General features: G+C 41.5%; 1 protein-coding gene across 2 annotated transcripts; it reads left to right on the top strand.

The window, feature by feature from the left end:
- Positions 1-483: 483 nt before the first annotated feature.
- ADAM28 (ADAM metallopeptidase domain 28) lies at positions 484-15538 on the top strand. Of its 2 annotated transcripts, none has more exons than XM_065745131.1 (22): positions 484-967; positions 2274-2352; positions 3408-3484; positions 4079-4268; positions 4647-4709; positions 4998-5069; positions 5589-5758; positions 6217-6301; positions 6845-6975; positions 7409-7586; positions 8063-8152; positions 8308-8503; positions 9163-9265; positions 9831-9987; positions 10588-10668; positions 11072-11150; positions 11691-11781; positions 12252-12351; positions 12610-12675; positions 13155-13232; positions 14135-14197; positions 14298-15538. In XM_065745131.1, the coding sequence occupies exons 1-22, from the start codon at positions 909-911 to the stop codon at positions 14328-14330; spliced, it is 2241 nt and encodes a 746-aa protein (XP_065601203.1). In that variant the 5' UTR covers positions 484-908; the 3' UTR covers positions 14331-15538. The 2 variants fall into 2 exon arrangements, with proteins under 2 accessions (XP_065601203.1, XP_065601202.1); XM_065745130.1 differs by having other exon boundaries at positions 7406-7586.
- The last annotated feature ends 11218 nt before the right edge of the window (positions 15539-26756 follow it).

Genomic DNA, 26756 nt, shown 5'->3' with positions numbered 1-26756 from the left:
CTCAGCCGAAACCTCAGAGCCTAAGAGCAGATGAGCACATGCCATAACAGAGAATAGATCAGAAATGAGTGGCTATGCAGCCCAAAAGAACTGGGTCTTGGCAGAGATGAAATATGGTGTTTAACAAGTTAATACTGTGCTTTCATAAATATACATCTGTTTCTCCCTAGGAAGCACGAGCAAGAAATTACCTGGAGTTGAGCAATATGAAATAGTTTATCCACGGAAATTGCACACAGTACATAAAAGAGATGTAGAAAAAAGCAAAGAACAGGTATTTAAATAGTGAACTTTTGCTTTTTGTTTGCTGAGAAATGGGGAAAGTTTGCTGGAATCTGACTACTGTTGGCTTTCAAGAGTCAGCAAACTGGGAGCAAGACAAAGGATCTTGCAAAAGGAAAGAGAAAATCTGAAAGAGTGATCCTATGTAAGGTGAAGACTGACAGCAATGTACCTGCATGCAATCAGAGCATCTCCTTCTGTACTTGTATCTCTGCAAAGATGTGGGTTTTGATGTTGCTCGGGTTTTGAATAACCTTTGACCATCTTGATTTGAAGTACATGAAAATTAAAGGCTTAAAACTAAGCATTTCCATTCTTAAGAGAGTTACAAAACAGGTTGAATTTAAACATCCACTTCAGCAGTTAATAGGTGGAATGTGTGTTTATGATTGTAGAAATGCATTTGCAAAGTTAGATTTGGTCCTCTAAAAAAAAAAACAAAAAACATGAAGGAAAACGACCTTCTGCTTATTCTATAACTGCCAGAGTGCTTATTTTTGGTGGAAAGAGAAGGAAAAGAATTCAGCTGGCAACTCAACAGCCATCTAGCTCACAACGAGGCCAGAAATTACGAGAGTCCATATTCTAACAGTTAAATCTGTTTACAGACAAAATATGATGATACAATGGAGTATGGAATCAAAGCCAACGGAGAGGAAGTCATATTGCACCTACAGAAAAATAAGTATGCTCAGTTCAACCTTTTCCTTAAACATTGTTCCTCACTGTACGTGGCTCTGTAAAGGCATGCAGGATAAAAACCACAGGATTTAAGCTCCTGTGTATTGAAAGTGTTTTCGTTCAACTCGCATGAGAGAAGAGGGCAGAGCATTTTGCCCCTGTTTTGGTAGTGTGAAATAACTATATGTGCTCATTACTGTGATAGAATGACTTGCCTGCATTGCTGATTTTGACATGGTTTAGTAGGCATGGTGGGGATGAGCTGATGGTTGGACTTGGAGAAGGTCTCCACGATCATAAACCTTAATGCTTCCATGATTCTATGGGCATGATGGGGGTGGACTGGGGTAGAACTTGCTGGTCTTAGTGGTCATTTCCAACCTTAACTATTTCATGATCCTATGATTCTATGACTGTTCTCCTGCTTATTCCCAAGACATCTAAATTGGTGGAATGCTTAATGTCCTCATTACATTTCACATATTTCCTTCTTATATGGGTAGTCTCTGGGTTATATCTATTTGTTCCATGTTGGTAGAAGCTACAGGGAAGAACAAGAGGAATATCCACAAAAATGGGGCATGTTAGCTCTATAAGCTCTTTCAAATATGGAAAGGAAAATAAAAGGGAATGCAACAGTCTTCTAACAAGGTTTCCAGTGCTGCTACCTCAGTACTACTTCTGCCAATCGTTGAGGAGTGTAATACACAAAAACAGTTATAATTTTCTGCTTGCTGGCTGCACCACAACATTTAACACAGTATCAAACAAGTCTGCTTTAATAGGTGATTTTCTAATGACTGTGTAAATACAGTGGTACTATAATCAGCTCATGATAACTATATATTATAATGTGTCTGTGTGCACACACAGCTACGTGCATGTAGGAGCAGATGAGGCAGCTTTCCCATTGACCCATAACTTCACCATTATATCCGGGGGGGGGAACTGGGAAGAGAACAAAACCGTACCACCGTGGAGTGTTGGAAATGTCTACACAAATGGGAGGCCAAAATAGAATCAATGCCACATATATTGTCATGTATTTACTTTCAGATCAACCAGGAGATTACTTTGTACTAATGAAATAAGTAGGCATTAATTGATTTCTTATTTTAGTATGTCCTTTTGAGTAAGAATTACACACAGGCAGAATTCCCCACCCAGGTGCTTTTCTTCCCTTGTCTTCTGATACTAATCATAACCTGAGTAATCACCTGAATTCCTTAAATGCTTCACTTGTTACACAATCGTCTCATTTCTAGATGACTACAATTATTTGAATAATAACTCTTCTTTAATCTTTGCAGGCATCTATTAGCTGGGGACTATACTGAAACAATTTATTCAGATGATGGTCAGCAGATAACCACGAGTCCTCAAATCAAGGTGAGAAAAAAAGGTTTACTTTCCCTGTACTGAGGTCTGTATGAGATTCATGAATGAATAACACAAATCAGCCTGGCTTTGTCTTTGGCCACTTTTCACCTCTCAGCTGATGAATGCAAATCAGAGCTGAGTTTCTCTCTTTGTCAGGACAGGGAGTGGAGTCAGGACAGACCAAACCCTCCCCTGCCCACCTGACTTTGTTCATTCTGTGCAGCTCAGTGCCTTGCTTTTACATCTAATCTCGGTGAGATCACAGATTCAGATAAGCACAGATTTCCTCTGGCTCACCTTATCGCCCACACTCAAAGCAAATGAGCTGCATGCTACTCCAGGTGGTTTCTCTGAGCCATGACCAATCACTTATTCAGACTCAAAGGAAATGGCTGTTACATTTTAGTCCTTTTTTTTTTTTAATTAACTGTCTGCCCTCCAGTTTTATCCTCAACAAAGCCCTCACCTGAAGCTTTCAGTCCAATGTCACACTGCCTGTTTTAATACATGCAATTTAGAATACAAAGCCTAATATTAACTTTTCACGGGGTGATTTGCAGCAAAAAGAACTGAAATAAATGTGCATAGAGAGCTCTATGACCCTTTTATTTTATTTTTTGTGAGGGCAAAAAAGGGGCAATTTCTGATTGTTCCAACTACTCTCACTCCCTGAATGGATCCTATGGAAAGCAATTAGCCCCTATCCTGGCTTCTTTCATATCCTGAAAAGATGTATAACACCTTGCCTTCTGTCTACAGTAATGTTTATGTTGTCAGTGGTTATTTTTTATGTGTTGTGATGGAAGGAAAATAATTTAGTGGGAAAGTGAAACCAAATATCCATGCAAAAAGAGAAACCAGAGTGCACAGAGGTTTGAGTAGCATGTTTCAAGGGCTGATGACTGGAGCAGATATCTATGATTCTATTAACAACTGTCTTAGGGAAAGTGCTAAGGGTAAAAGAAGGAGACCTCTGCAAATAGAATAGTTAATTGTAGCAATCTAACTGGTGTCCTTTGTCTCCTGAAATCAATTTGAAAAGGTACTTTTCTGTTTCTAAACAGGATCACTGTTACTATGAAGGTTACATTCAGGATGAGGCTGACTCAATAGCAAGTATCAATGCCTGCAAAGGTTTAAGGTAATGTGGAGATTTGGTTTCCAAGTGGTACTGATATCAAAATATGAATGAGGATAAGTTTCCAATTCAAATAGAATCAGATTGTAAATAAATTGATGGTATCTTTTATTCTTGTATGCTTATAAGGAAACAGAGCTGAATTAAAGATGAAAGCCTGCCTTTGAACTCACCGATGAAGCTGAAATTCACTTTTCAAGCATAAGACTCCCAGCTGTAAAACTAATTCATTCTTAATCCACTTTCCTTTTGACTGTCAGTCAACTACTCAAGAGACCTCGCCTGATGAGCCAGAGCTTCCCGTTCACAGAATTGAGTCACAGAATGGTTTGGGTTGGAAGGGACCTTAAAGACCATCCCCAACACAACAGCTTTGATTCCTGCATGCAGACTGCCAAACCATGCTCCACTGTAGACAGTTGGTGATGGGTTGGTGGCTGGTTTTGGTGATCTTCGAGGTCTTTTCCAACTGTAATATTTATATGATTGAACTGAGGTGTGCAGTAGTCCCTACATGTTGTCTAAATGCTATTAGAGAGATTGTTGCTGTCTCAGTCATGTGGATTCAAAAATCTAACCTAACAAACATTTTCACAGTGGGTATTTTGAGACCCGTGGGCAGAAGTACCTTATTGAACCCTTGGGAACGTCAGACAGAGACAAACATGCGGTCTATGAGTACGTGGAAGATAAGTCCATCAAAACCTGTGGAGTAATCAATAGCAGCTGGGAAGTGAATGCAAGTGACCCCATCAGTAACATCTTCAAATCCAGCAATAGCCCAGAAGTAAGTACAGAGCAGAAAAGCAAGGCCACAGCAAAAGTGGGTGAGTGGCCAAAGTCCCACTGTCTGCTGGCACCTCTGGGAGAGAAGTAATTGCAAGCAGTGGAGCGTGGCCAAACCTTAAACAACCAGTGCAAGATCTCAGATCTGAGTTTTTGGAGCTGCCAACTGAGTGAAGCCCTCCTACGCATGCCCGTGTGTGTTTTTAACCATCTGAGTGCTTAATACCTGGTCTAGCTTTCATCATTTTTAAAATGAGATGGTCCCATTCAAAATTACTTATCAAGAGGAAGACCCCAGTAATGAATACATTGGTGGGAAATTACTAAGAATGAGGCTGAAACAAGCCCTGTAAGTCACCAAAATTTATCTTCTCTCTAGATGAAGGCGTATCTGAAGGCAAAAAAATACCTGGAAGTTTATGTCGTTGCAGACAACACTGTGGTGGGTATTGAATTCAGTTTTTCTCATGAGACTGAGGGCAGTGTTGTTCATTCTGGGCTCCTACCACAACTACAGTACTGGGACCACAAGCAGTCCCAGCTGCAGCCCAGTTCCCTCAGGCTTTCCACCATATGGTCTGATAAAACTATAAATAGAAAAGACAACACCAGACCAGGTGTGGTGTCATTTACAATGCAATCTTCTGTGAGATGTTTCTTTACTGACAAATCTTTTTCTTTTTTTTTTTTTCTCTCTCTCATTCCCGACACCACATATTTTATTTTTCAGTATAAGAAGTACAACAAAGATGTTAAAACAGTAAAACAAAGGATATTTGGAATAGTCAATTTCATCAACACGGTAAGAGTAAACAGAGCAGAACAAAAAATTAAGTAGAAGTGATTTATACTTCTGTGAAATTTATACATTTTTTTATTGTAGCGTGGAAGAAAAAATGAAAACTATACTGTCATTTTTAAAGCAAATCTGCCCATATCATTTTGCTGTCTGCCTTCAGGCAGGAAATTTGTATAAGTTAAATTGCTGTTAAATGAAGACTTGCATCTTATTTTCTTAATATCTCTTAAAGTCATGGACTGACATCCTTCAAAAAGCATGAACTGATTCTTCATTCTTCCACAACTTAAACTTCCTCCAAAATTTGAATTTTCCATGTACTTTAAAGCCATTTTTATGGTTGGTATATGGGTGGGGGGAAATAAGATTTCAAGTTTTGTCTTTGGTTTTGTTGCAAATCCTTAAATCAAGGTTGGAGTGGACCGCATTGAAGTGACAAAAGTGAACCAATTATGCAGATAAATGTTTTGGAAATCTTTGCGAAGTACCGTGTTTTACAGCGAAACCTTTTCCCTGGTGCAGGTTTATAAGGCCATCAATATTTACGTGGCTCTAGTTGGCCTAGAAATCTGGACAGACAATGATAAATGCTCCTTGAGTCCTATTGCAGGATCAACTCTGGACAGTTTCTCAAAGTGGCGGAACTCAGATTTATTAAAGAGGAAAAGAAACGACAATGCTCAGCTAATTACGTACGTATCATTGCTTTTCCTGCTCTGGTCACAAAGCAGTTGAGTGTCCCAAAGACTGCAGTGTAGTCTAAAAACACAAGGAATCATGGCATGATGCTTAAAGGCTGGGGAATGCAAATCACCAAACCTAACCAGCATTTACTTTGCTATTCTGGCTCATAGTCAGTTCTCACTCATCCAAGCACTTCATGTAATTTGCATTGAACCAGCTGCTTGGATCTCATGAATGGAAACGTAACTTACCTAAGAATTTACCTTAAAAAAGTGTGTCTAGTTGTTTTCTAATTTGCACTACTCTTAAGCATATCTTCAAGCACTGTATGTAAATCAAGGATGAAAGCTGGAGCTGGAAACGAGTATGTACTTTGAGATTCTACTTGGTTAGTAAAGCAAACATTGGATTCAGATCTGCTTCATGGTAACATCACTGCATTTCACGCTGTGCTTCTTTCTTTCAGGGGCCATGACCTCGAGGGGACAACGATTGGATTAGCTTTTATAAAATCCATATGCAGTGATGTATATTCTGCAGGTATTATCCAGGTCTGATTTATTCTTGTTTATCTCATTTTTAAAAGCTTTCCTGGTTCTCACTCAACCAGCAGAGAACATTTTGGTTGAGATTAGTGGTCTTTTCCTACCCTAATGTGTCAATGATTCTATTAATGAAAATCATTGAGTTTACATTTCCAGCTCTTTGTCTGGTCCATATTGCTGTTTTATTAGGCTGTAGAAGTCACAGGCTTTATTTCAAATGAAGTTCAGAGAGTGAAGAAAGAACACACAAAGTCTGGTATTTGTGTTATCTGCACACCAACATCAAACTCAGACATCTTTATTTGGAGCACCAGACACATACAGAGTGAGAGGAGAAAAACAAGTCATTTTTTGTGTCTAGTTTAAGGTTCCTGTTTTCAGTGAGGAACTGTGGAATAGATGCATGCATGGATTGGCTAACACCATCAGATTATGTATTATATATTGTCACTTGAAGAACTGTTCTATTTCTCAGCCACACGATTTCTCTGATGTTCCTACGTGCTCTGCAATGCTCACAGAAGTAATAGGCTGTTCCTCTTTCCACAGGATCACAGCAGAAATGAGATTGCAGTTGGAGCTACCATGGCACATGAGATGGGACACAACCTTGGCATGAGCCATGACACCAAAGTCTGCACGTGTCATTCTCAAGTTTGTATCATGACAGATACTGTTAGGTAAGAGTCTGGGAAAAAGTGTGAGCACATTAATGCACTGGGACTGAGAATGAAGAGCTCTGTATAAGTTGCCAGTTTCCAAAATAGATCATTATAGTCGTTGCTTATATTTAGTGGGCATGGTAGTGAGGCACTGATGGTTGGACTGGATGATCTTAGTGGTCTTTCTAAGCTTAATGATTCTATGATTATTTTTGTCCTTTAAGGTTATTCCCTTCAAATTATATAAAGAAACATAAATTGAAAAAATTCCAGAAAGTGGTGAGCATCCCACTTTCAATTCCAGGCTCTTCTAAGTTGTTATTTCTAGATGGATAACCCCAAAAATAAAATCTTTAGTTATTTTGTGATAACCTTTATTTTGTGCTCATCGAGGAGTCTTCTCCTAGTCTACAACAATCCTAACCCAAGTCCTCTTGCTTTCTCAAAGCAGTTCTATCATACCTAAGAAATTCAGCTCCTGCAGCCTTCAAGATTTTGAGAAATACATGTTGAATGACATGCCAAAGTGCCTAACGAACATCCCAGACATAAATGCCATCATAGCACCTTCAACCTGCGGCAATGGCTTCGTGGAAAAAGGAGAGGAATGCGACTGTGGTACTTCAGAGGTATCTGCCCCATTGGGGATAAAAGAATATTTGAAAGAGGGAACTAGTTGTATTCAGGCTGGTTTCTGAGGAAGACAGTTTAAATCTAGATTAAATACTTCCATAGAAACTGCAGTCATCCAACTACTGGTCTGCAACCAAGACAAATCCCTACAAAGCACACGCCAAGTGGTGAAGAAGATGAGGGCATAGCATATGGTATCCATGGAGGAACTGAGAATGGGGAAGAGCCACAGATATGACAGTATCAGGGAGGAAATAAGTCAGTTCCCTGTACACTCTGGTCAGCTCTTTGATGACCACATTTGGAGATCTTTACACGCATTGAGTTCTAGTGACAACGGTTTTCATAGAAGCTAAGTCAGATATCAGATACCCTTCCCTCCCCCAGTAAGCAATAGTTCACTGGGAATGCAGCACAGAAGGACCAAAGTAGGGAACGCTGTACAGAGCCCTGACAGTCTGCTCTATCCCAGGAGTGCACAAACGCCTGCTGTGACCCAGAGACGTGCAAGCTGACAGCGGGCTCCATGTGTGCACACGGAGAATGCTGTGAGGACTGCCAGGTAAGACCCCAGCTTCTATCACACTTGCTGGGATTTCCAACCTTTGTGAAAGCAGGAATACGTTTTACAGGAGAAATCAGTCCTTGGGGTGTGTAATTACTGGCATAGCGTTGTGATTGGTGTATCAAGTGAAGCACTGCTTTCCTCCAATTCAGTACAAAAGAGCAGGAGCTGTGTGCCGGGAAGCCAAGGATGACTGTGACCTGCCCGAGATGTGCACTGGTTACTCTGGGAATTGCCCAACAGATCGATTTCGTATGAATGGACATTCTTGCAACAATGGTGAAGGCTTTTGCTACATGGGAAACTGTCCCACCCGAGAAAGCCAGTGCAGAGCTGCTTTTGGGCCACGTAAGTACGATCTGCCAATGGAAAATATAAGGCTGTCAACAGAGAGACAAGGCAGGCTTTGTCTGCTAGCAACCATTGAAGGCCTTTTAGAAATCAGGAACAGCATGGCAAGAGAACTGAGTTTTAGCTGATAGTGTAATTTATTGATTTTTATATTTCCACTGTAAATGATTATTAGCACTTGAGCTGAAGCGCAGAGCACAAAGCATAATATACCTCTAGGGAAATGTGAAGTAGTAATCTGGTTCCTCTTTCACACAATGCTTTTAAGATCGGAGCTGATATTTGCATGATAGAATGAGGAAGTGTCTGTGTTTCAAATTAATGCCCAAATTTGGCATGTCTACATAGTTCAGAAGGTGTGTGGTGGCTTACCACCCTCAGCCTCACTGTGTTCCTTCCCTTTAGCAAGGTTTGTGCTGGATGGAGAACACACAGGACAGATGCTGCTGAATGCACACATTAACATCACAGGGTCAATACACAAAGTGGCAGGGAGTCATTTGGGTTCATGGGTAACTTCACTGAGAAAGTCCATTTCCAAAACAGATGAAAGAAATGAAATATTAACGGACTCCACAGGCAGAAGACCTAAACTATTCCTAGCTTCTCTCCTAAGCAGATTGTGCAATTGCATTTCTTGTTTTCCTCTTTAACAGAGGCTACTGAAGGGGCAGCGTCCTGTTACCGGATGAATGAGAAGGGGGTGTATTATGGATACTGCAGGAAAGAAAGAGGTAGTCACGTCCCGTGTAAAAAGAAGTAAGCACTGTTACAACATCTGCCAGAGTTTGGGAAGAGAGATCCATCCCATTCAAATTAAAGAGATGGAAGCAGAGTGCACTATTGTAGATGGCACATTAGCCTACAAGTTCTCTTTTTTTTTTTCCTAATTCAGTTTGAATATTGAAGTAAATACTCTTTGAAGAAAAATAGTTTCCAAAGAGTACTCCTGTCCAGGGAAAGCAGCAATGCAAATTATCTCAAGATCAATCTGCTTTCATGTGTGTGTAAGACTGCTTGCATGTATATGCAGCTATGGGCAAGGAAAGTACTTTGAATAGGGAAGCTGAACTTGTGGTGAACCTCTAAAATTGAGATAGCTCAGCTAAACACTCATTTCTGCACATTATTATGGGTCTTCTAATGAACTTAAGAGAAGTTAAGAACCTGCCACTCAGAAACCAATCTAAAAACACAGCAATGTAAAACGGATCTGCAGTTATTCCTACAGAGTTCATAGTACATAGTTCATACAGGTTGGAGAACACAGCAGCTTGGATAGCTTTGCTGTGCATTGTTCTAGTGACCGTTGTTCTCCTTCCAGAGATATCATGTGTGGGAAGTTGTTCTGCTCTGGGGGGCAGGAGATGCCCACCCATGGCAGCCTGGTGACCTTCGAGTCCTGCAAAGCAAGCTTTCCTAGGAACGGAGATACAGATTTAGGGATGATCCTCAATGGAACCAAATGTGGAGATGGCATGGTTAGTAAAGAAAAAAAAAAACTTCTCTCCCTCTTTCAGTCTTGGTTGCATCATTAGCTCTCTTGTCAAACAAGAAGGACTTTAGACAGGGAAGATTGAAGTGGACATTGAACTTCCACTGATCTGATTTGCTGTACCTTCGGATCTATGTCTTGCATAAACCAGGAGCAAAGCAAACAGGAACTACTGTCCTCCTGAATTCCTTATGTTTCATTGACATTTTACTCATTTTTCACTCACAGAAACATATGTGGCAAAAGAAATATACCTTTCTACTGGAAGGTTGAAAGATTGTGCGTATATTATCCTTCATAAATTCTATAATGAATGTGTTAGGCATCACTGGGTACTATGTCCAAATTCTTTGCCATATTTCTACCTGAAATATACCTACATCTTTGTCACTACATTTTGCTATAAAATATCCAAAGGTCAAATTAAAAATTATATCCACATCCCAAATTCCCTAAGCAGGTCTAAGTGGTTTGCATGCTTCTCTATGCCTCCTTTCACTCTTCATCATTTCACTCAATAACTGCAAGCTCTGCATGTTCTAAAAGCTGTAAGTTTCCCTTGTGACATTGGCTTTGCACACTGCAGGTATGCACCAATGGAGAATGTGTCTATGCTGAAGATGTCTTTAGATCAAGCGACTGCTCTTCCAAGTGTCCTGGACACGCTGTGAGTTAATAGCTTCAAGTGCTGATAACTTAAGAAAACAATGTATGGCAACTATAGGCACTGTTGTTCATTGTATTCAAGTCATAGGGACAGGAATTTGCAGAAACTGTGAAGTCAGAACTTTCTAAACTTTTAAGAAATCAAATCTTACTTGATACAACATCCATATTTTTAAGATCACAGGAGATGGACACAGTTACTGTGTCCAGTCCAGCCTCTAATGCACTATCACAGCTAATCTTCCATTCATTCTGTGCAAAACTGCAATAGCCAGTGCTAAATTTTAGTCTATGTGAAATTAGATGGGTTTCCAGCACTCTGTTTCACAGCTGCTGAAATGTTTTGACATTATTTGCATTTATACTTCCATCCTGAAGCTATTCCTGGCTTTGTGCTTCCCTAGGTTTGTGACCATGAGTTGCAATGCCAGTGTGAAGAAGGGTGGGCACCACCGAACTGTGACAGCTCATCAGCAGTCACCAGTAAGTACTGCATGGCCATACACGGAGTACACTGCCATCAACTGACTGAAACGAGGCCTTTAGCTCCAGTGAAACAGCCCTAACTTGTAAAATTGCATATCTAGGGCTCTAACTTTTGTGCATCTTTGAGTGACTGTGGGTTGTGTGAATGATTAGAGCAAGTAATTTTAATTTCTAAAACTGTGAAGCCTTACTTGTACACTGTGCCAAAGGGCTCTACCCAGTTTTTTGGTAACACCCTCTGAGAAAGAGGAGAGGAACTACAGAGCAGTGATCTCTGAGCACAGATGGAACAGGTTGGGTTTGTTTAGGCCAAAGACAGCTCCAGCAAAAATCATAGTTGAGAAATATGGCCAAACTGGCACAAATAAATTCCTCTTCAGGATCATCTGTGACACAAGAAGCATCCATAACCCTGAGCAACAACGAGGATAAAGAAAGTCTAGACATCAAATATTCTGCCAATGTTCAGGGCGAGCATCTGCTCAGTATGTGTGTATCTTTTAAGAAATAGCAACTTGTGTTCTGTCTTTCTGACAGGTTTTGCTATTGTTGCTGGTGTGTTGGCTGTCCTCACTGTGATAGTAATTGCAACAGTACTGCTTTTCCGCTTCCGAGTATTCAAGAAGAGGTAAAATATTTATTCTGTTGAGAAAAGGACAACTAAACCCAAGCAATTTATGTTGGGGTTTTTCAAAGAAAGTGAAGGAAACTCTGGAGAAGCAAGGAAGTTGGTCTGTGAGTTTTAGTGAAGAGAGGAGAGGACTGAAGTCTTCAAACTGTAGTGCTCAAGATTAATCCCACAGTAATTAAAAAACGGGAGGTGGATGAGAAGATAGAAAAGCTATGGCTTTCATAGAATCATAAAGGTGGGAAAAAGACTTCTATGGTCCCCAAGTCCAATCCCACCATGCCCACTGACTGTGTCCCTCGGTGCCACGTCTCCATGTTTCTTGAAAACCTCCAGGAACTGAGACTGCATCATCACCTCCCTGGGCTTTGTAATAGATCAACTGGATTAAGGCAGGCATTCAACTTCAGCAAGTTTAAAACAATCTTCAATTGGAGTAATATTTAGGGTTATATGTAATCTTCACACAGCAGGCATACCAGAAGGGGACCTGGAGCCACCAATCAAGTCTTTGTGGACCAAGAACAAAGACAACGAGAGCACCCTAGCCTGACAGTACCCACCCAGAAGGTAAGAGGGGGCAGTGCAAGGTCTCTACAGCCACCTTAAGATATAAATGAGGGTCTGAATTGCATTCTGCAACATCTGCAGGAGGGCTTTAATGCACTTGTGTAGTGCTGAGAGGAGTGTGCTGTGAATCTCAACATGGGGAGAGAGGGAGTAAAGCACGTGGCACTAAGTCAGCCCTTGACTGATCTATCTGTAGTAAAGGGTGCAAAGACAATGCACAAGATGAGGTCTCCATTAGACTTAATTGTTCTGTTTCAGATTAATGATAAGAAGCTTCTCCTTCCTGTACCTCCACTACAGGAGAACAAACCACAGCTTCGGAGCGTAAGTGATTCTAGAGATTTTCTTATTTTCTCATGTTGGGTTTGGGGAACACAGCACACATGACATCAAGTAGAATGAGAAAGGTTGGAAAGATCTCCAAGAACACCAAGTTCAACCCAAACCCATCTTCACTATGTCTCTCAGTGCCACATCTCCCTGCAGTTTTTGGATATCTGCAGGGATGGTGACTCCCTTACCTCCCTCCCAACCTGTGCCAGTGTGGAAGTGGAGACCTGCAATGCCAATCTGATCCCAAAGGCTGAGAAGTCACTGCTCTCCAGCTATAAAGCCCAGTATGCTCTTGGGCCTACCCAAGTAATGTGTCCCTGAACTAATTCTGTAATGAATACATCCATTTACTTCTGTTGATGATCTTCCTCTGTAAAACACAAGCTCAGGCATTCCCATCAAAGATGCAAATTCATACATACAAAATATGCACGTAGGGTAAATCTGTCTTCTACTCTCTTCTTTTACAGCCTGTCATAAGGCCAAAAGGTCCCCCACCTCCTGTCCCTTGCACCAAACCAGCCTTTTCTCACACGCAAGACATGTTTGTAAGTATAACCTTGCAACTTTCCACATCTTTCATTTAAGCTGCAGATGAGGAGCAGATGCCAAATACCATTTTCAGTTTCTGGCTGTGATTAAAGAAATCACAAATGTTCATGTAAGCATAGAATTGTTAAGGTTGGAAAAGACCACTGAGATTACCTAGTCCAACCTTCAAGACATCAAATCAATCAAACTAGATTTTCTTTAGGGAAGGAGTGGTCTTTTTTTCCATGTAATCCTAAATTGCATGTGATAATCTGTGCCAGGGCTGCCACCACAGCTGTTCACCTTTCTCTGGCTGGCACTAAGCATGGCACCTGTGAGAAGGTCTTCATCAATATGCACGTACATATTTGGAAATCAGAAGAACGTATTTGCCATTTATAATCCCAAAGTATCCTAATTCAACAAAAATACTCCCACCCAGATGTCTGACATCTCTGCTTCAGCCTTCTGCCCACCTCATGTGAGGGTATAGAAACCATCTCCACACTTAGCAACCTAATTGCCTGCATGAAAAACGGTGGGTGAGGAGTGGAAAAAGATCTGCTTGGTTATAAAAGCCTTTAATATCCCCCTGTCTTTAGAGATACATTCCTCAACATGTACCTTGAGCACGTGACAGCTTCAGCTCCTTTAGCAGTCTATTTGAGCACAGGCACTTGATACAGATGAATTTACACATTCAGAATAGCTCCAAGCTCTTCTGAAACAGGATATCTATATCCCTTGTGTATTTATTATTGTGTGTGGACAGATTAACCTGACTTGCCCCTAGCTCTTCCACAAGGAAAACACTGTAGTAAATGTATGAGATAACTGCACAGGCAGCTGAAGGCTGAAAGGTTCTGCAGCTGCTCAGAGAGGAAAGCACAGTGACACTGACACGACACTTTCGTTACAGGCACCAGAGAAAAAACCTGCCTGTCTCCCAGTTCCCAAAGGCAAACCTCCACCTCCACCAAAGGTAACCTGAGCTCAAACACAAACAGCGATTCTTTCAGGATGCAATTTGTTGAAACTTCGTAAGACACAGTGATTTAATTCTTTTTTTTTTTTCCACACAGGCTTTGAAACCTCCTTTTAACCCCAGGGTATGAAGCTTTGTGCAGGAGGGCTGATCACAGTTCCTGAATGCTGAGGGGCAGTTGGTTTGTCCTCTGATTCTTCACTTTCCCTGTTCTCTGTGAAACAGAAGGACTTACCGACAGCTGCTTCGAAAGGAAAACTTTGGTTTTCAAACAGTGAGGAACTCTTTGGTGATGATATCAAGCTGCTGTCTGGAAGGAAAGAAAGCAGAACTGCTGTTCGCACTGAGGTATGCTTGGAGCACACTATGACAGCTGCTGGACACAACCCAGCTCCTCAGCTGCCTCCACAACAAGTGCCTGCACTGGGATTGCTGCATCTGCTCTGCTTTACTCAAAAACAGACCTGAAAGGTCAGGGGAAAAGCACGGCGTACGAATTCTGTAAACGAGGATGCGTCTCTCTGGATCTTTGCCAACCCTCTGTTCAGCACCAGATTTCCTGCTTCATAGGCACATTGCAAGCTCTGGACCCAGAAAAAAATCCTTTCAGCCCTTTGGAGGAGAGTTTGTGCCCCTGATGGCTGAAGGAACCTTAGAATAATAAAATTAGACTGGACACACACTGATTCTGGAAAGAGCCGCGTGGATCAGATCCTTTCATTAATCCTTAGATTACCTCTTACACAGGATTCCTCTGTTGAATAGGTAGGATAAGAGTTGTGTTCAGAAGCAAAGCACACAGGACTCAACCTCCTGCTGCCTGCAGACACTCCCAGAGCTCAGCATGGGCCAGCCCAAAGGAGCTCCAGCTGCCACCATTGCCCTTGGACAGAGAAATTTGGAAAAGCAGTCGACAAAATCTTTAATCACTAATTTTATTCACCCCTCAGCTCCAGAAACGTCTGAATCTTTCTCTCTTCCAGGATATACACACCTTGGTGTGTTTTCATTTAATTGCTCCTGCAATTAAATTGTGTTATTGTAAAGTTGCTAATGAGAACTGGGCTGGGCACATGAGTTTGTTATTGTGGGAATACACTGCAGCAAAGAGGCTTTGCACATTGGTTTGTTACTGAGGGGTTCTTCATTCGTTCTCTCCTGTTGGCATCAGCATTGTTGACACTCTTGGCCTGTTGGCTTAGATTTGCTTGATACTGTTGGCATTGATGTTAATAATGCTGTGAGGGTGCTGGCACTCATGCTATTGTTACCATTGGCACTGGTATCATTTGTGTGGTTGGCATCAATTTTTTTAAGTTAAAGCACACAAGTGTTTTTCAAGGAATTAAAAAAAAAAAAAGGGGGAGAAACAAAATTGCCCCAGTTGCAAAGTACTCTAGACTTTATAGAGGTTCCAGTTTGAACTGGATTGTCTTTGGAGCAGGATCAAAATCAGAGCAGTCCTTTGGTTTTCCAAATGGATTATGCTGTCCCTCAAGAAGGCAGTTTCCAGCCTTGGGGCAAAGTGGCTAAAGAGGAGCACACATCTGCCTGCCAAACTACCAAAATCTGAGGCATCTGTCCAGCACTGTGCATGCTTTCAATTGGGTTTGGTTCTGACCAGCACATACCAGGACTTCAACATAAACCTGATCCTAAGAGGGCATGAAATGCATATAAGAAATGTCTACTTCTTCTCTTAGGCTAGGTATGCTTTGACATTGCCAATTGCTGTATGCCCTGTAAAGCATAATGAAATTACCATCTTCAGTTTGAGGTCTGAGTTTTGGAAGAAGGGGGCTTTTTTCACTTTGGATAATTGTTCTATTATTTTAGACACAAATGGATTTTAATCTATCTGTATTTGACTGTCATGTAAAGATTTAGAACTTTTTTTTTTTTTTTTTTATGAACTGCAATTAATGTATTTACAATGTTTTCTATATTAAAGGGACTCTACCAGAAAACTAGATGATCTCTGAGTTCCCTTCCAACCCAAGCCATCTTACAATTCTATGAACTACCTCCAGTGAAACAATCCTCATTTGTATACAATACACATGGGATCATTTAGAACACTGCCAACTCCCTGAAACTCCTAATTTGGACCCAAAAGACCACAAAGTATTGCAAAACCCTGCCTGTTTATCCTGTAAAGCTGGGCTTTCAGTATCCAAAGGGGGCTATAAGTGAGAAGGGGACTGACTCTTCAGCAGGTTACGATAGGATGATGGGAAACGGTTTCAAACTGGAAAAGGAGAGATTTAGACTGGATATAAGGAAAAAGCTTTTTATGATGAGGGTTGTGAGGCACTGGCACGTGCTGCCCAGAGAGGTGGTGGATACCCCATCCCTGGAGACACCCAAGGTGAGGCTGGAGGGTGCTCTGGGCACTTGACTGAGCTGTGGGTGTCCTTGTGCATTGCAGAGTCACACCTGATGGCCCTTAAAAGACCCTTCCAACTCAAATGATTCACAGCTTTTCTTGACCTCAGCATCCACAGGACTGAAAGGGAATAGTTCTACCCATCCCAGCCTCGCACAGCAGCTCAGTGTTCCACTGTGCAAATGCGACATCTACCGTCAGAAAGACTCTACTGCAAGAGCGAAGTGAACTGAAGACAGCTTCAGTTGTCACCGAACTGAAACAGTTGGTCCAGCTGTCCCATAGTTCCTGGTTAAGCATCCCTTGCTCAGCTTGCTTTGCCATACACACATGCAGAAGCCCATCTCATAGAATCATGTAGCAGGACACAGGAGGATCTTTGGCACAGTAAAATTAGCAAACTGGCACTGATGGCATTTATGTTTTTCCATTTGTGTGCATGCATATGTGTGTGTGCATACGTATGCATCTATAGAAGTAGTGACTCCCTCACCCTTGGGAATATAAAAGCTCTCTTTTCTGATTCTCTCCAACCTCTGGGTTTATCACCCCCTCCCAACCCTCATTTCCCTCCCTTTATCAACCTTTCGCTCTTTGCACCCCTCAAAGCAATCTTAATTATTATCAGTTTTGGGGTCTACTGGCAGTAAGCACACATTGGATCATCACAACAGACCATATTCCTCAGCATCCCCTATTTGGCCCTTTTTGTCTTCCACTTTGCTGTGCAAGTGCAGCACTGGCCATTAGAGGGCAATGGGGCATGGAAATGAAGCTTCTCTTGCTGGCTATCAGATGACAGCTATCACCTCAAACAAATCAATTTTGAATATACTGCATCCTCTGACCTTGAGCTATGGATTCAGAGACATTAGCAAGGACATCATTCACCAGGAAGAGTGGGGAGATTGGAGCATGTTCACGTTTTCAGACACAGAGGCACCAGGAACTAATAAATTGCTTCAGCCCAACCCTGCCAATATGACACCACTGGCAGCATGTTAATTGATTTTTTGTGTGTGTGCTTCCTTACAGTAGATCTTCCATAGCCTCATAGCATTGCATAAATCATTGCCACCTTAATAAGTGAATAGAAAGCTGCAGGCTGAACCTACTAACTTGCAAATCAGTCAAGACTTACAGAAACATTGCAAATTTCCCAGCTGAGAGATCCTGAAAATACAGACCCTGCCACCTACCACCCAGTTGGGCTAATGGCTCTCCAGTGCTATGAAATGAATTTCTTTTGATACAACGTCATTTGTCACTGTCTGATAATATCGGTAAATGTGAACCTCAGCCATCAGTACTTACAATTATTTACCAGAGGCTGAGAAGTGCCAGTCTTTAATCATCACTTTATTGATAACTTCCTGAGTATCTCACTACTGGATGCTTCTGATCTTCCTCTGGTGCCGAGGAAATGAGAAGCCCTGGGGAAGGAGCAGGGATGTCTGTTGGGTCGCCAGCAATTGCCACAGCCCCCGGATCACTTTAAAGCCATCTTTGGAACAGTGGCACAGATATTAATGGGCTGTTACTGACATTAGATCCATAAATAATTCCACATAATGCATGGCCCCAGCCTTCTGAAGGTCTAGGGGAAAAAAAACGGAGGCTGAAATATTGATAGATGTGTCTGCAAGAGCTATTACAAAGGAGAGGGAAGTTTCCATTGGATTGGTGTAGGCTGATACTTAGGTCTAGAGGGTAATGTTGGTCATGTACCCACTAAAATAGCTCTGAGCCCAGAGAACTGATCAGGAGGAAAAATAAAAGGAATATTACAACTTAATAGGACTTCAGGAACAGCACTTTACTCTCCTCAGCAGTCAAAAAACATTGTGAAAGACTGAAGTCTTGGTACAGGTGATGATAGAGCTTGGGTACTCTCAACTCAGAAAAGGTCTCTTACGTGTGTTCATGCATGTAGGAAGAAATGAACTGCTCTTTTGCCATTGATGGAATCTATTTTTTCATGTCCTGAAGTGCACTAGAGTAATGTATTTTCCATGTCGATTTTGCAGCTGTCACAGACATGTCCCTGAGTCTCATCAGTGAATACTTCCCATTAAAGTGCTGCAATGAATTCCTAAACATGTTTTATAAATCACTTCATCCAAAAAACCCTGCTGCCCAGCCCAGCTCTGTGATAAGGCTTTATAACAGTAGAAAACCCATGAGATGAACAGAAAACAAAGAATACAGTCCCCTGTCAAGGTGTTGAAACAGACGAACAGGATTTACCCCCTGCAGAATTGCCAACTGAGCACCTACATAATTTGCTGTCTGCATCTGTTATGGGTCTACACCTCTCCACTTTCTGCACACAGTGCCTTCACTTCTAGTTTACAGCCAGATCTCATGGCACAGCTCCCTCTTCGCCTCTCAAAAGGTGCCAAGGGACCAACTCCCAGACCAATGGTCAGATTTCTTGGCACTTAACATCTGTAGTCAAGAGCTGGCTTTTCAGAAGAGTTTAGCATCTTCTGCATAACCGGTACATGAAGCTCACTCACCTGGAAACTCAGTTCCAGCCTTAAGTTCCCCATGCTTTATCTCCACGTGTTCGAAATGAGGACACCAGTTCCTCTTTCCTCTCCTTGACCATCTCTCAAACTCTGCTAGCTGCAGAGAGGATGCCCAATGCCACAATGGGCTGAGGCCATGGGGTCCATGTATCAAGCCTTAAGTACCATGTATCTGTGCCTTTCCTATTCTCCCTCTTCTTATGCATTAAATTAGCTCACACAAAAGCTCCTGTATTGGTTCATTCAGCACTATAATAATAAGAATCATAGAATATCCCAAGTGGAAAGGGAACCATAAGAATCATTAAAGTGTTTGTAAGAAACTTCTCATATAACCATCTCTCTAACATCATTTTGCCAGGAGAAATTGTTGTGAACCCCTATGAATGATACAAATAACCCTGCACAGGTCCCTTCACACTGCATCAGCCCACCACTCAAAAATGGCGAGGGACACCCAAAAAGGGAAAGGGGGAGAGACAAAGCACAGTGGGACCCCAAATCACCCAGCAACCGTGAGAGAGCTGTAATTTGCTGTGAATTTTTCATGCTAGAATCAGCTGTGTGCTGCAGGCATGTAGCCGAATGGAAAATATACCTGAAATATTAATGATCCACAGCAGAGTACAGGCAGGAAAAGCTCTACAAATGAGGACAAGGAAACCTTAGGTAGCCTGGTGGAATTGCTCCTTCTTTTTTTAGTGTAAAGCTGGTGAATTAAAACACCTCACACTGTCCCAGATGCACTGGGAAGGAAGAAAGGTGGATTCCAGGATTGGGCCGTTGCACAGATTTCTCCCTTTCATTGATAAAATCAGACCCCAAACTGTTTAAACTTAACACAAGACCACTCTAACAATACAAATGAAAGCTCTACTTCATACCAGTGTAATGTTACTTGGTTTCTCCCAAATTGCTCTGAGCAATTTGGTTTAGTGGGAGGTGTCCATGCCTTTAGCAGGGGGGATGGAACTAGATGGTCCTAAATGCTCCTTCCAACCCAAACCATTCTATGATTATATCAGGGATTTTACCTCCTCCTTGTCCATGTTGCCATTTCCTCACCTTAAAAGCCATCCTGACATGGGGTTAGACTCATTTACACAATCACTGCAACCACTGGGAACACAGCAATCAGGAAAGTCCTCTTATTGCTTACTTAAAATGTGCCAAGCAGCATGGGTGTTTGTGAGATATATGCCAAATTACCCCAAACAGAAAGAGGAAAAAAAAAAAGCAGTTATATGCACGCAAATTCTGAGCATCTGCAGAGTACACCACGGTGCGTAGGAGTAACAGAGAAGCTCCAATATTAGTTTTTAAAATATTCATGGACCAGCAGTTGCCTCTTTACACCAAGAATAAACCTGTTAGAAAGTGCTACTCAAAATGAAAAGAGAGGTGGTAACATTTGGCCAGCCAGGTTTCCACATTGTGTCTCGTCAGGAAAGTCACAATACGATGTTGGGTATAGGAAACCATCCGTACGTTGCAGAGCATCTTTCACTCGGATTGATTTTGACATGTTTAGCAAACTGTGTTGATGCAAACCGTATCTCAGCAGCTGCAGCAGAAGGTAGGAAGTGGGAGGTTTTGCAAAAGCTGGGATTTGGACCACCCTTCTTGCTGTGGAGTGAGAGCTGCTCACGGTTGACCCTGCTGCAAAGTGTGGGTGCTGCAGTGTGTCCTGTCTATACAAGCTCAGAAGACACAAGACCCTGGCTCAATCTGCTAACGTTGCTCCTTTTCCAGTGAGCTGCCGTTGCCACTGATTGCAATTCCCATCTCCTCCAGTCAGGATTTGCTTTGTGAATCACAGAATCATTAAGGTTGGAAAGACCACTAAGATCACCTAGTCCAACTGTCAACTCATGCCAGGGACCACTCTAGACCGTGTCACTCAGTGCCACATCCACATGGTTCTTGAATACCTCCATGCACAGTGATTCCACCACCCCCCGGGGCAGCCCATGCCAATCACACACCACCCTTTCTAAGAAATTTTTCCTAAAATCCAACCTGAATCCACCAAGGCTGGAGTTGGCCCGATGCAAAGCTTTGACTTGATTAATATTAGCCACAAAAGAGCAATTATAACTCATTCGTTCTCTGGAAAATTTTTATCCCCCTGTGGAGGGCCCAACTTTATTTCTTCCTATCATGTGCATTACTCAACTTGTTAATTCCCTATAGCCATCTAAGATTTCTTCCAGTCAATCCTCTGAAATCCAGCTACTGGAGCCTGGTGTCTTTTGCACATGACATTTAGAAAAATCCTTTAACAAAATTTATTTTAAATTATACTGTATTGATTTCTCTGAAAAACAAGATCTGTAATCAGTTCTAAGCCTGCTGAGCAGCTGAAATAATTGTTAAACTTGAAAAACAAAGTGGTCAGAAGGTTTTCTTTACTTATTTTTCCCCTTTGTGTATGCTTTGGCTCACCATACTCAGCTGGACAAAGCTTACTTCACCTTGTAGTATTTCTGAAATTAACAAGGCCATGGATTTTTATCCAGGAAAATAAAAAGGTCCTTTTTTCAAAGTGATTGTTGAGGGATTTTTCAACCTTTGCAGAATTTCTCTGGTTCAAAGGAAGAATAAAAGTTGTTTTATTCCCTGTGTCAGGTTTCTGCATTTCTCTTTCCTTAGTATCCATTTTTCTGCTTTTTTTTTTTAAGTTTAAACCAAGAGAAATAGGAAAAAAAAGAGAACAAACCACTTTCCCCCTCCATGAGATATTTGCTTTTAATTACATCAGTGGGAAAGCTCTGAATACTTCTGTGGCCATGTTCTTAAAAACAAAGTTTCCTAAATCTTTCATGCTTTTCCAACAAACTCCAGAAACCCTAAGATAAAGCTGCTTCTGCATTACATACGAAGAAACAGAAGTGAGGGAGGAAAGCTGAGCTGGCATTGAGCCACCAACCCTTTCTTGGTGTCCATCTCTGCCATACTCCCTCAGGTTGGCACCAGGGCAAAGCACTTTGCCCCAGGTATGTGGACTCCAGTGTAACCTTGAATCTCATAGAGGCTTAGTTTTGAGCACATACTTGGGAGAATGAGTGTTTCTCATTGCACCTATTACATTATCTGTTATCTGTCTATTAGTGGGCGCAGCGGTGAGGGGTTGGATTTGATGATCCAACCTCAATGATTATACAATCTTTTTTGTTTGTCTTACTGTTTGCTCATCTTACAAGGCTTCTTGAGCTGTGACTGCATCCTGCCAAGCCAATGGTTCTCACCACTGCCAGGAGATCTATGTGGGAAGTGGAACATCCACATTCAGATATTCTATCTCCAGGAAAAGCCACCACCAGAACCAGGCAAAGAACATAATGGTAAGCAATAACAATTTTGTTACAAAACATGCACACAGCTTCACAACCATAAGAAAAAACAGTTGTAGCATCATTATTATTGCTTTCCAGGTAAAAACTGCCCATGAGTACCATCTCAGTTCCACCAATAGGACAACAGCAAATGGCCTTAAGTTATGCCAAGGAGTGGAAGGGTTCAGGTTGGATATCAGGAAGAATTTCATCTCAGAAAGAGTGGACAGCATTGCCCAGGACGTGGTGGCATCATCATCCCTGGAGATGTTTCAGGAAAGAGTGGATATAATATTTAAGAACATGGCTTTGTGAGCAATATTAGAGATAGGTGGATGGTTGGACTACATGAACATAGAGGTATTTTCTAATCTTAATGATTCTGTGATCTCTGCTGGGGTCAGTGGCAATGTTCTCATAGGTTTAACGTGACCTTCACAAACCCTATTTATCCCCCAACCTTTCCTCTATTTACACTACAACACAAAAACTGCATTTTCTGACTAAGCTTCTGTTGAGCTGTCTGACAGACAATAAATATAATCACACTTAAGTTAATGGGCAGGACACCAAAACCGAAAGCTTTTATTTTCATTAAACTTTATTAGATGTGACATGTCTTTTATCAAATCTGTCTCCCATATTCACTTTATTAAGAAGTCCATCACCCCAGAATGCATAATGTAATCAGCAAGGACAGGCAGTACATTTATATTAAACACGTTAGCAGGTGGGGACATGGACTCCTGAAAAAGTAAATATATCCAAAACCCATCTTCAGAAAGGATTTTGAATGGACATGCAAAACAAAGGAAAATTCATAATTTGAAGTGTGTGGGAGATTATTCTGCAAACAGTAGAAAGAAGGAAACAATTTCGGCTAAAAGAATGCTATGAAACTTATAAAATCCAAATCAAAGCCATTTAGATGAACATGGAAGATAAAAACCTAGATATCTCTCAGAACCCAACATCAGGACACATATTATAACGAGCTTCCAAGCCTCCAACCAGCCACAAATCAACAGGTTGATGAGCAGTGCATGGCCCCAAAGATTTCTTGGGATGGCTGTGCAAGCTGCATGGAATGGGTGGCTGCAGCAGTCTCTTACTCTCACTGTGTTATTCCAGAGTCATAGTTATAGCATACTGAAAATAATTTACTTTAGACTATACCTGTGGTTTGAGCAGTTAATTTCAGGGCATGTAAGGATCCTGTTTCTCAGGTGGTAGAGGAGCGACAGATGTAAAATCTTTTAGCTGGAGCTCATGGTGTCCACACAACTGAGAACTCCTCCTGAATCACACAGCTCATTTTCTATGTGCTTTTGTGTCTCCAAAACCTAAATAAAGCTGGCACTTAACTCTAGTTGCTTTGGCCCACCAGGACACTGCAGAGCTGTGCAATGGGTGAGAGATGCTTCTGTTTCATCAGACAGAAGCACGCAAGCTGTGATCTCTCTCCAGGATCATTCCCTTGACTGCCTACCCTTTTTGGAGAGGAAAATAGAAGTCAGACCTCTTGCAGGTTTAAGCAAACTAAACCTTCATGTCTGAAAAAGATTCTCCTACAGTTTTCATTCCTTGCCAAAAAAACACACCTGTATCTTCCCTTGTCAGTTCACTAAAAAAATAAAAATTAAATCCAGACCCTATGAGTTAAGAATTCATAGCCCGTCATACTCACGTCACAGTTTGTAAACCTCTGAAAATCAGTTTTATATGAGAATAAGGATAATCTGTGCCAACTTCCACTTATTTGACAAGTGATTTGCTGTTTAAAAACAGGATAATTTGCATCTCCAACCTTAAGAAGTCCACAATTCTACCCTACAACATCTGTCTCCCTTCAGTTAAGCCTTGTCTCTGCATCCCTGCCACGCACTGCCTCTTCAGAAAGAGATACTGCTGTCTAGGAGGTGTTCTTGTCTAGACCCACCATGAAGACTCAGTTATAAGAGTTACATGAGGATTTTAATCACAACTTCCAGATTCCCACTCTAAGAAATAAAATACCCCACCACTGCCCCTAACACACGCAGTAGCAATGTGAGTTTCTTCACAGACAAGCTGGAACCCAATTTCCACAGCCTGCTCTACAGATGAAGTGATGATTCAGTGAGGGGAAAGCTGCCAAAACTGATCTGGGTCCTACACTGTTGCTTACATCCTATAAACAGGAGTGTAAACTGTGTGTGAAGATGCAAACAGAAACCACTGTCCATAATGGCAGAATCAGACTATTACTTGCCTTTGTATTGTTTGAATAGCATCTGGGATTTACAAAGTACTTTGAAAGCATTAATTAATCCTCCAAATAGCCCTGCACAGTCAGCATATTGGAGCTTAGTGTCGCAGACTCATTTTTCCCCATCTGGAAGGCTGCAGCTTTACATGATCTTCCCAAAGTCACAAGGGAAGTAGCTGTCAAAGGCAAAATAGGAAGTTGTTAGAAATCAGGTTTCACAGAGCCATAGAATTGTAGGGGTTGAAAGGGACCTTTAGAGATCACGTCTTTGCTCACAAGGCAGCTTCCTCGCTTTTCAAATACAGCCTCAAATTCTTGGGTCCTTAGGCCTGCAGGAAACAGTCTATTCCCAAAGCTAAACATCTGCTGAAAACAAGGAGACTGCTGTTTGCTTTGAGTTCGATTTAAAGCTATTACCATCAGCCTCTGAGGAAAAACCTTTGCTTTGCAAGAAAGAAATGCCGAGTTGGGTGTTCATACAGCACTGTGTTCACCTGCAGGCACAGGCAGGAGTGTGCTGTGTCAGTAAGGTCAGCTCTTTGGAGAAATGCTGACCTGCACAGCGACATAACCTTTCAAACCATCACTGAAACACCCAACAAACTTGCCTTTGGGGGTAATTCTGTGACATTAAGGGGGTAATTTTATGACAACAGTTTTTGGACAAAGTATCAGCGGCATTCCCTTGTCTGGAAAAAATAAAAATAAAAATAAATCAGTGCCCAAGAAATCCCATAATCAAGAAACTGACAAAGCCAGAGATGCTGAACAGTACCTATACTAGAGCTAATTGTCAGGACTTCATTGAAGTGAGGCAGCGGCAGAATTGCTTTCTTTTGACATCTGTAACAAATAAGCTGAACGCGTGCCCTATAAATCTTAAGATCTCTCTTTAACAAAACGCCTGTTGCAAAAGGGGCACACACATCTCAGGCTGCTCCAGCTCAGAGATGAAGGATCCTCTGCTTAAACACAACACCTTCAGCCTCTTTATTAATGCCTCAGAACTGCACAATGGATGGGGATCCCTCCACAGCAGGTACTGGAGAACAGCAGGCTGCTTCATTGCAATGAATCCATCTTTCTGAAGCGTATCACGTTACGTGGCAGAGCTCAAGATGTTTGTGCTGCTCATATGTTGTGGATCGCCCTCCATGCCCTTTTTAATGCAGAATTTCTAATCACAATCACACGGGTCAGGACAAAACGAGAAAAGCTTTTCTTGTCATCGTACAATTCAGAAGTCTGGCTGAAATGTGATTAGTTCTGGAGAATATAGGAGTATTTTAACTTAAACTAGGTTCCAAGTAAGCAAGCAACCCTTTAATGTCTAAGGTAAATTTCTTCTCAAGGTACCCAGGGGGAGAGAAGATTTCAAGGCAGTCTTGTCCTTCCTATACATAGGAAAAAAATACAATGTGACCTCAAAGCATGCACTCTTATGTTAACCTCAGTATCTGTTTTATTTTCAGAAAAGCTGACTTTGCAGAAACCTTTGTTGGAACATTCCCGGAGGGTATTGTAGATTACACTGGGACAGCTGAAATGTCCTGCTGCCAAGAGAAGCAATTAAGGAAAACTAACAGAAAACGGGAGAAAAGCAGCATCAAGAAACTTCATGTCAAGGTTAAAAATAACGGATGGATTAAGTGGAACCACACTCTGATTACTTCATCTGCAGAATTTATGGTGCTTGATTTCACAGTGCAGAGTGACAGATGAAAAATTACACAGATAAACACAGCAGGCTTATTTTCTCCCTTACATTTGTTTTGTTTTATGCATTAATCAAAAGCATGCAGACAGCTGACAAATGGAAATGTTTCATAACATTCCTATTTAGGAGACCCACTTTATTGGCAGCAATTTTACTGCAAGCCTTTCTCAATTCAGCCATGGTTAAAAAGCCACTCTGCTTACAAGAAAAAGGCAACCTGTAGTGTGTGAATTGTCTGGATTGCTCTGCCTTATTGGTTTAGTTTAAAACTTCTGAACACAGTGTAGCATCTTAGCGTGGATTCAGCTTTTAATTAAGGAGCATCTCATCTCACCCACT

The sequence above is a fragment of the Cyrtonyx montezumae genome, unplaced genomic scaffold (genome assembly GCF_038088225.1).
Source record: "Cyrtonyx montezumae isolate F1298 unplaced genomic scaffold, pur_monq_1.0 scaffold_33, whole genome shotgun sequence".
Taxonomy (NCBI): domain Eukaryota; kingdom Metazoa; phylum Chordata; class Aves; order Galliformes; family Odontophoridae; genus Cyrtonyx; species Cyrtonyx montezumae.
Note: the sequence above shows the minus strand (reverse complement) of the source record. Positions and strands in the feature narration are given on the sequence as shown.